Source organism: Lathyrus oleraceus, chromosome 2 (genome assembly GCF_024323335.1).
Source record: "Lathyrus oleraceus cultivar Zhongwan6 chromosome 2, CAAS_Psat_ZW6_1.0, whole genome shotgun sequence".
Classification (NCBI taxonomy): domain Eukaryota; kingdom Viridiplantae; phylum Streptophyta; class Magnoliopsida; order Fabales; family Fabaceae; genus Lathyrus; species Lathyrus oleraceus.
Window position 1 is genome coordinate 114,050,932 of NC_066580.1, and position 11,370 is coordinate 114,062,301.

Below are 11,370 nucleotides of genomic sequence, written 5' to 3' on the forward strand. Positions count from 1 at the left end.
TATATAGAAAGTTATGCAAAGTGTCATAAGTTGTTCTCATGGTGATAATGGTGTATACCACTCTTCGACCTGAAACCACTATGGACCCTAGATGTAGAGTCGAGTGCTTTATTGCTGATTCAACGTTGTCCGTAACTGGATAACCATAAAGACAGTTAATGGGTACTCCACGAAGCATGCTAAGGGACATGAATGACCTAGATGGAATTTGCCCATCCTGCGTAACAGGATAAATGTCTATGGGCCCAATATTGAACTGGACAAGGATGACACGGTCTATGCCTTGTGTTCAATATAGACATAAGGGCAAAAGGGTAATTATACACATAATTATTATCACAGAAGGAATTGTCAGATCACTTGACATTTTCGTGTCTTGGGTAGCAGTGATGTGTTGCTAGATACCGCTCACTGTTTATTATGTTAAATGCGTAATTTAATATAATTGCCAACGTCACGAAAACCTACAGGGTCACACACAAAGGACGGATTGATGAGAGATAGAGTAACTAAGGAATACCGTAAGGTACGGTGCCCTTAAGTGAATTATAGAACATCGTAAGGTACGTTGTACTTGAGTAGAATACGAAATATGGTAAGGTACCATGGGCTTAAGTGATTTTGGGCATATTATAAGAAATGGGCCAAAATACACTTAAGTGGGCCTTTTAGCTTGAAGCCCACACAAGTGGTTCTATAAATAGAACCCTTGTGCAGAAGCAAAAATTGCGGTTGCATTATTTTCGTTTTCTATCACTCTCTCTCTCACTCAAAGCCTTCATTCGTACCAGCTAGCACTGAGATTGAAGGAACCCGTTCGTGTGGACTGAGTAGAGACGTTGTCATCGTTCAACGTTCGTGATCGCTTCGTGGATTTGCATCAAAGGTTTTGATCGTCACAAGAGATCTGCACCAAAGGTTTCAACCGTCACAAGAGGTAAATATTCTATCACTGATCATGACCATTCGTAAGGATCTCTAAAGGAGAAAATTCTTAATTTCCGCTGCGCTTTGGGTCGCAATTCTCCTTCACCCAATACTTGGGGTCGCCTCAAACGAAATGGTTTACTTATCAATTTGTTGGGTGACCATATTTTATAAAAAATCTTTTTATTTACACGTTATAAAAATCTTTGTCTACTATAATTATTTTCATCCAATGTCCATGAGTCACTTTTGATGAAGCAGGTTACTTGACGATCATAATTAAAACAAGCTATTATAGGTTCAGTCAAGGGTTTCTCAAAAGTAAGGGCAGGTGATTTGCAGGAGGAATTTAATCATTTTTACCTTTATCTTATTACTGTTAGTTCGGCTCATTAGTCTTACAATTAGGCACAACCAAATCAATTGCACTTTCCGTACCCTACGTTACGATTACACTTCCTGTGTTACAATCATAAGTACATTCACCTTGTTCTTGTACAAAGTTAATATTATCTTAGTATATCCGACAATTTACTTACCTTGTAGTTTTGTAGGCACGATTAGTGCAACAATTTTTACATCCAACATTAAGAACCGACTCAAGCATCTACAGATCATGGCATTCGACCACCATATAAAGAGCATATATCAATTTTTTAGAGAAAACAAGATGTCAATTAAGAGATATACTCTTCATAATAAAGATAGATGTTTTAAGGACTCTCTCTAATATTTTTACATTTATAATCAACTTTGTCTTTGCGTCGAGGATATCTAAGTTCATTTTAGATGATTTTAAAATACTTAAATGTAACTCCGGTCTTTTTTTATTCTATGAATAATACGAATCTGGCTATCAAAATAATACATCGTTAAAGACTTTTTCTAAAAAAATATTTGTAAAAGAATATTTAAATAAAAGATAAGATTAAGATAGATAAAGTGTAATATAAATGGGGAAAAGGTACCAACAAATGCATAGGTGGTTACAAACACAGGGGCATAAAGTGTATTGCATGTATAAAATAATACACATGTGAAAAGGACACTCCACTTATGATGAGGATCATATCATCCATAGAAACAAAAGTAGATTTGGGTAAAAAAAAAAGTGGCATGGGACTCAAAACCATTGATGAGCTTGGTAAAGAGTGAGTAACATTGAGTGTGACATGGATTGAATATGTTTGTAAATAGGATAATATTGTTCATTTGATTTGTTTCAATTAGACTCAACCCAAAGTTTTAAATGATATTAAAGTTGATCATAGATCATAGATGTGTTTGGTGGATGTGAGATGAATGCATTGTGGGACAAAAAGTGCAGAAAACAACCGAAATGAGCAATAAGATGGGGCGGTGTAGTTTTGGTCTCCCAAAATGAATAGACCACGCATGCATTCCATTGGTGGATTTAGTGGAACTTTAGGGCCCATATCCTAATGCTTCCAAAATGTTTATAAAAAGGATCTTTTAAGGTCTACACTATTCTCTCTGTCACTCCAACCTTTTCTCATCATGCTTCAAATGAATCAATATTCCAATGATGCATATTTTCACATGTCATATTTGTTGGTTTACCATTATTTAAGATAAGATTAGTTCTATTTTTAATAAATGTTTCCTTTTAATGTGATAAGTGTCATTAAATAATTATTACATAGATAAAAACAAATTATAAAGGTATAATAGTTTTTAATTGTTCTTTAAATTATTTTGTTTGATTATGTTGATCTAATCTCTCATTGGTTTCCATTGAATTTTAAAATAAAATAATTTTAGTTTTTATCATAAAGCTTGTGTCATCTATAAAAACTTATATCATACTACCTAGTCTTATTTATAAATAAAAAAATTACATTATAGATTAGATATATTAAATATTAAATAAATTTAAAAACAAATTTTTTCTTAGAACCAGGCGTATTAATATAATAATAAAAGGATATAAATTATTGAATTAATGCTGAATTTATTTTTTTCACTTGGATTGAAATCTTTTTTTAAAAATAATCTTTAGAAGAAAATACAGATTATTTATGACATCATTGAGACATTAATTTTTAATAAATGTTTTTCTTACTCGCATTTGGCATCCATCCATAAGGTATATATTAGTTCAATTTATTTAATAAAATAATTTTTATATTAATTAATTAAATATTTAAAATTAATTTTTACTCTTCTATTTTGTGTAAAATAATTTTTCTATTTTTCTATTTTAAATGGCAAGGCTTACCAGCTTCAAATAATAATAATAATAATAATAATAATAATAAATATTAAAACAATTTTAAAACAAATTTATTAAATTTATTAAAAAAAACATTAATTGAATATGAATAAGGATTTTTTCCATTTTAAGATTATTCAATTCTTATTTTTTTTAAGGTTTTGATTTTGTGATTTTATACCCTAAATTTTGTGGTATTGTTTAATTTTACAAATATAAATAGAATAATGAGGATGATGGAGGTCTGTTGTGAAGTATTGAGAAGGAATAAATGCAAAATTAACCTTTTTATAATATTATTTTAAGTTAATAGTACAATTATCTTTAACTTTTTTTCTTTCTTCCATCCGTTAAAAGGTACATAAATAATATAAATTTAATGAATACACATGTATTCCTAACAAATTTAATGACTCGTCAAGTAGAATCATATGACTCAATAGTAAAATAATACTTTAGATCACAATTTTCTCTCCTCATTCATGATGACACGCAATCTTTTAAATATTCGGACATAATAATGGTTCTTTTGGGCCTAACTCCTGGCCCAGTATCACTTGTCTCTTTTGTTCAGTCCAATTCCTTTCCAAGCTTTACTTCATCATTAGAAACCATGACATCCCCTATCTCATCAAGAACCACCTTGGCCTCAAGGTGAAAATTTGGGTATGTCTTTAGAATATCATGATAGCTTCATGGTATCTTCAAAGAATAATCCATCCAATTGAATGAGAACCATCTTGTCAACATCATTAGTTCTTTGCTTCCAGTCAAGCACAACTAGAGGTTGCACCTGAAGGAGAATGGCGATCCAAAACGCAGCGGAATTTAAAATTTCTCCTTTAATGATCCTTACGAATGGGCATGATCAGTGATAGAATCGTTACCTCTTGTGGCGATCACGAACGTTGAACGATGACAACGCCTCTACTCAGTCCACACGAACGGATTCCTTCAATCTCAGTGCTAGCTGCTACGAATGAAGGCTTTGAGTGTGAGAGAGAGAGAGAAACGAAATTGCAAGTGTAACAATGCTTCTACACAAGGGTTCTATTTATAGAACCACTTGTGTGGGCTGCAAGCTAAAAAGCCCACTCAAGTGTATATGGCCCATATCTTATAATATGCCAAAATCACTTAAGCGCGTGGTACCTTACCATATTTCGTATTCTACTTAAGTACACCGTACCTTACGATGTTCTATAATTCACTTAAGGGCACCGTACATTACAGTATTCCTTAATTACTCTATCTCTCATCAATTCGTCCTTTGTGTGTGACCCTATAGGTTTTCGCGGCATTGGCAATTATATTAAATCACGTATTTAACATAATAAACAGTGAGCGGTATCTAGCAACACATCACTGCTACCCAAGACACGAAAATGTCATGTGATCTGACAAATCCTTTTGTGATAATAATTATGTGTATAATTACCCTTTTGCCCCTATGTCTATATTGAACACAAGGCATAGACCGTGTCATCCTTGTCTAGTTCAATATTGGGCCCATAGACATTTATCCTGTTACGCAGGATGGGCAAATTCCATCTAGGTCACTCATGTCCCTTAGCACGCGTCGTGGAGTACCCATCAACTGTCTTTATGGTCATCCAGTTACGGACAATGTTTGATCAACAATAAATCACTCGACTCTACATCTAGGGTCCATAGTGGTTTCAGGTCGAAGGGTGGTATACACCATTATCACCATGAGAATAACTTATGACACTTTGCATAACATTCTATATAGTATTCTCATAGCGGGTCAATCCAGTATAAATATTACTCTTAATATTCATACCTATGTTTAAGACTTGATAACTCTTTATCCATGATCCATGAGATGTGATCATCGGTCTATAAACATAATAGTCTTCATGCTTTAATGTTATCCCACTTCACAATAAAGCTTGACTACGGATACTTTAAGAATAATGTCCTTATGTTTAATGTGATCTCATGATTAAGTCATACTTGATGCATTAAACGGACTAGCTATTCTAGGGACTTTATTAAACAAACATAATAAAGAAAAAGCCTTTTATTATTAATAAACAATTCGATACAAGTACCAAAAGTATTGGCCTCTAGGGCTTACACCAACAGCACCGAGGGTTGATGCTCTATAACTTTTGGTGATAGGTTCATCGTTTTAGCAGTTGTTGAAAAACATAGTTTAAGTTGGAAAACATGGAATACCGAATGAATTTTATTGATGGAAGGAAGCTCGAGTTCAAATGCTACTTCTCTAATGGCATTTACCAACTTAAATGGTTCATAGTAACGTTTAGACCGTTTGTGAATGCGTTTACCTTCCACATAACTCTGCTTATAAGGTCTTAACTTGACAAACACCAAGTCGTCGACATTGAACTGTTGAAACATTGATGTGAATTTGAAATAGTCATCCTATTAATTAATGGAAGTGAATTAGGTGGAAATTAATTAATTAATTAATTAATTAATATTAATTATTAATTAATATTTATAAGGTGTCACTCATCAAAACCTAGTCTTAACCTAGTTTTGACTAAGTAACTCTCTCCCATTATTTTCTCTCCACTTAGTTGAATCCTTTATCCACAAATAGGGTTCCTCAGTTCAGTTGCAGTTGTCTCCAGACTTCTGAATTTTTAGAATCTCTCTTCTCCCTCTTTATTCTCTTCATCTCAAATTATTTATATTCTTCTTTATTTTTCAAGTGGTCTATTGTACCATCAACGACTGAATTTTTTTTCCAGATACGGCGAGTGGTTTAAATACCATTTGAAGGTGTATTTCTTTGAATGATTTATTATAGTGCAAGTGATAATCGTAAAATTGAATGGGTTATTTTATCCTGGAGACGTCGTCGAAACTCGACTGCATTGCATAATTTTTGGCAGTACGGCGAAACGTCTTAAAGAAATCGACCTAGTATGTGAGTCGTCCCGATAATTTTCTTTGTGGCAAATTTTTCAAAACCGAAAACAATAATTTAAAGATATTTCTTTAACTGCCATGGCTATTGAGGAAACTATCAGTACTACTGTGGTCGCTGTTGTCTCTGACAAACCATTCAAGTTTGAGGGTTTTCACTTCAAACGTTAGCAAGCTAAGATGAAATTTTTCTTAACTTTAAAGAAGGTGGCCCACGTTCTGACTGAGGATATCCTTGTTGCTCCTTCTGGATCACCCAAACAAACTAATGATAAAGAACTATGCAGATCTAGATGGAATTGCTAAACCTGATGAATCTACGAGTAATTTACAACTCATGAAAGAAATCGGCTTATGGCATGAGAGTGACTATCTCTGCAAAAATCACATTTTGAACAATCTTGCTGATGATCTGTATGATTACTACAGTAATTGTAAGACTGCTAAACAAGTATGGGAAGCTCTGCAGAAGAAATATGATACTGAAGAAGTAGGTGCAAAGAAATATGTTGTCAGTCACTACTTGAACTATAAGATGGTGGATGAAAGGTCTGTGGAAACTCAAAGCCACGAAATTCAAAAAATTGCTCATGAAATCATAACTGAAGGTATGCCCCTCGATGAACAACTTCAAATTGTTGTTATAATTGACAAAATGCCCCCTGGTTGGAAAGATTTCAAAAATTTGCTTCGGCACAAAAGAAAAGAGTTTTCAATCGAGAGTCTGATCACTCGCCTCCGAATTGAAGAGGAAGCTAGGAGACAAGATCAGAAAGATGAAGTCTTAGATGTTTCTAACAACAACAAGAGATTCAATGCGGTTCTGAAGCCTACGGGCAAACCATTAAAGAATCAGAACCGCAATGTTGTGAATCGAATTAAGAATGGGAATCCCTCAAGGGCCCCATATGTTGTGATTGCTAGATAGCAACCACCACCTCAGAGAAATAACGTTCCGATCTTCACTTGCTTTAATCGTGGAAAATCGGGTCATATGGCTAAGAAATGTAAGAGCATGCCTAAATTTGTTGGCTCTAATGCACAAGTTAACCTGACTGATGAGAAATTCATTGTTATGATCACTGAAATCAACATGGTTGGTGGAAGTGATGGTTGGTGGGTAGACGCTGGCGTCTCATGTCATGTCTGTTATGATCGTGCTATATTCAAGACATACACGAATGCTGAAGATAAGAAAGTGTTGTTGGGAGATGCTCACACCACTAATGTTACTGGAATTGGAGATGTTGAGTTGAACTTCACCTCAGGAAAGACTTTGATCTTGAAGGATCTTGTTTCTGGTTTTCTTTTAAATAAGGCAGGGTTTAGTCAGTCTATTGGGGAAGATTTGTACACCATCACTAAGAGTGGTATTTTTGTTGGGAAAGGGTATGCCATTGATGGCATGTTTAAGTTGAATGTTGAATTGAATAAAATTTCTCCTTCTGTTTACTCTCTGTGTGATTTTAATATTTGGCATGCTAGACTTTGTCATGTTAATAAGAGAGTTATTTCTAATGCATGCAACTTTGGCCTAATCCCTAAATTAAATGTCAATGATTCAAATAAATGTGAATATTATAGTCAAGCTAAAATAACTAAGACTTCGCATAAATCAATCATTAAAAAATCTGATCCCCTAGATCTTATACACTATGATATATGCGAATTAGATGGAACTTTAACTAGAAATAGTAAATGTTATTTTATCACCTTTATTGACGATTGTTCTGATTATACTTATGTGTACTTAATGAAGAATAAAAGTGAAGCGCTTGACATGTTTAAGATGTATATAACTGAAATTGAAAATCGACTTAGTAAGAAGATTAAGAGGCTTCATAGTGATAGGGGAACTGAATACGATTCTGGGTTATGTAATAATTTTTATAGTAAACATGGAATTGCACATGAAACGACTGCTTCATTCTCTCCTGAAATGAATAGTAAAGCAGAAAGAAAGAATATAACTCTTACTGAACTTGTTGTTGCAATATGATGAATTTTGGTGTTGCACCTCACTGGTGGGGGGAAATTTTATTGGCTGTTTGCTATGTCCTGAATAAAGTTTCCAAGTTAAAAAGTAAGATCTCTCCTTATGAGATATTAAAGAAAAGACAACCAAACTTGTCTTATTTGAGAACTTGGGGTTGTCTGGCTTATGTCAGAATTTCGGATCTCAAACGAGTTAAACTTGCTAGTAGAGCCTATGAATGTGTATTCATTGGGTATGCAACAAACAGTAAGGCATATAGGTTTTCTAACCTAAAGAAAAAGTGATAATAGAATCAAATGATGCTGAATTCTATGAAGACAATTTTCCTTTCAAATCGAGAAATAGTGGGGGCACTCAATCGAGTCACATTCCCGTGATTAGAAGCACAGAAAGCAACGACAATGTAGAAACAAAACTTTGGCGAAGTAAAATAGTAAGAATTTCTAAAGACTATAGGCCCGATTATGCGGCTTATAATGTAGAAGAAGATCCAATAAATCTTCAAGAAGCCTTGTCATCTCTAGATGCAGATTTATGGCAATACGCTATTAATGATGAGATAGAATCTCTAGAAACTAACAAGACCTGCCACTTAGTAGACTTGCTTCCTAGTTGCCAACCAATTGGTTGTAAATGGATTTTGAAAAAGAAACTAAAACCTGATGGAACTATTGATAAATACAAGGCTCGCCTTATAGCCAAGGGTTTTAGACAAATAGAAAACATAGATTTCTTCGAAACCTTTTCTCCAGTCACTAGAATTACATCCATTAGGGTACTTATTTCAATAGTTGTTATTTATAACTTAATAGTACACCAAATGGATGTTAAAACAACTTTTTTAAATGGTGACTTAGAAGAAGAATTCTATATGGAACAACCGGAAGGGTTTGTGATCTATGGACAAGAAAACAAGGTCAGTAAGTTAAACAAGTCTTTGTATGGACTAAAACAAGCTCCTAAACAATGGCATGAAAAGTTTGATAACTTAATGATATCGAATGGGTACAAAGTGAATGAAAGTGACAAATGCATTTATTACAAAACTGAGAATCACATATGCACTATCATATGTCTCTATATTGACGATCTACTCATATTTGGATCAAACATTCAGACCATTAATAATGTGAAATCATTGTTGTGCAACAACTTTGACATGAAAGACCTCGGATAAGCAAGCGTGATCCTTGGTGTCAAGATCACGAGATCCAAACAAGGAATTTCTTTGGATCAATCACACTATATGGAGAATATCTTAAACAAATATAAATACTTTTACTGTAAACCTGCATGCACACCATATGATCCAAGTGTGAAATTGTTTAAGAACACTGGTGAAAGTGTCAGACAAACAGAATATACGAGCATCATTGGCAGTGTTAGCTATGCCACTGATTGTACTAAACTCAACATTGCATATGTCGTAGGACTGTTGTGCAGGTTTACGAGTAGACCGAGTAAGGAGCACTGGAAAGCTATTGAGCGAGTCATGAGGTACCTTAAAAAGACCATAGATCTCGGCCTACATTATCACAAATTTCCTGTTGTATTAGAAGGGTACAGTGATGCAGATTGGAACACCTTATCGGATGATTCCAAAGCTACAAGTGGATATATATTTAGTATAGCTAGAGGAGTAGTATCTTGGAAATCAAAGAAATAGACTATCCTGGCTCAGTCCACAATGGAGTTTGAGATGATAGCACTATCCACAGCTAGTGAAGAAGCGAGTTGGTTAAGATGCTTACTAGATGAGATCCCCTTATGGGAAAAACTTATGCCAACTGTGTTGATCCACTGCGATAGTATTGCGACTATTGAAAAAATTAAGAACCGTTATTATAATGGAAAAAGACGTCAAATAAGAAGAAATCACAGCACCATTAGAGATTGTATCTCTAAAGGAGCTGTAAGAGTGGATCATGTACGCATTGATGAAAATTTAGCAGATCCTTTGGCGAAAGGATTAGCTAGAGAGAAAGTCCATAATACATCTAAGAATATGGGACTAATGCATATAAAGAAATGAGTTTCCCCGACCTAGATGACTGGAGATCCCAAGAAATAGGTTCAATGGGTAATAACAAGTTATGAGTAATATGAGATGATCATGCAAGTGAAGCATGAATCCTGAAGTAGTAAGAGAATGGGATAATATTAGCTCTTAATGAGATCTATATTTTGTATGAGGGAGTACCTAGGCTACATGAGTACTCTTGATAGACTTACCTTTGTGATTGTGGAACTTGGGTTGGTTCCTATGGAATTTCGGGGCAGAATTCCTAGAGCCTTCACTAAATCGGGCTACATGTGCAGGGCCATTAAAGCACGAGCTATTAGAATACACCTTAAGAAAAGGTTGTGTGCGGGTTAGATATCTGAGATAGAGTTCAAGACAATTGTTTCACTCTTGTTGAATCAGAATCCTACTTGCTATACAAAGGTTCAAGTCGTAGACACCTTTACTTATGCACAATCTTAGAAACGTTTGACGTTACTTCTAAAATCACCTTTTAAATTCAAGTGGGGGATTGTTGGAAAATTGATGTGAATTTGAAAGAGTCATCCTATTAATTAATGGAAGTTAATTAGATGGAAATTAATTAATTAATATTAATTAATAATTAATTAATATTTATAAGGTGTCACTCATCAAAACCTAGTTTTAACCTAGTTTTGACTAAGTAACTTTCTCCCACTATTTTCTCTCCACTCAATTGAATGCTTTACCAATAAATAGGGTTCCTCAGTTCAACTGCAGTTGTCTCCAGATTTCTGAATTTTTAGAATCTCTATTCTCCCTCTTTATTCTCTTCATCTCAAATTATTTCTATTCTTCTTTATTTTTTGAGTGGCCTATTGTGCCATCAACGACTAATTTTTTTCCAAATACGACGAGTGGTTTAAGTACCATATGAAGGTGTATTTCTTTGAACGATTTATTACAGTGCAAGTGATAATCGTAAAATTGAACGGGCTGTTCTATCCTGGACACGTCGTTGAAACTCGACTGCATTGCATAATTATTGGCAGTACGGAGAAACATCTTAAAGAAAGCGACCTAGCACGCGACTCGTCCCGATAATTTTCTTTGTGGAAAATTATCTAATGGCATTTACCAGCTTAAATGGTTCATATTAACGTTTAAACAATTTATGAATGTGTTTACCTTCCACATAACTCTGCTTATAGGGTCTTAACTTGACAAGCACCAAGTCGCTGACATTGAACTTATGTGGAGTTATCTTGTTATCAGCATACTCCTTCATTACATTTTGAGCCTTAAGTA

At 34.2% G+C, this 11,370-nt stretch overlaps 1 protein-coding gene across 1 annotated transcript; it reads left to right on the top strand.

The window, feature by feature from the left end:
* The first annotated feature begins 9,324 nt into the window (after positions 1-9,324).
* Positions 9,325-9,744, top strand: LOC127122153 (secreted RxLR effector protein 161-like). Its single transcript, XM_051052539.1, has one exon. The coding sequence runs from the start codon at positions 9,325-9,327 to the stop codon at positions 9,742-9,744; it is 420 nt and encodes a 139-aa protein (XP_050908496.1).
* Positions 9,745-11,370: the final 1,626 nt, after the last annotated feature.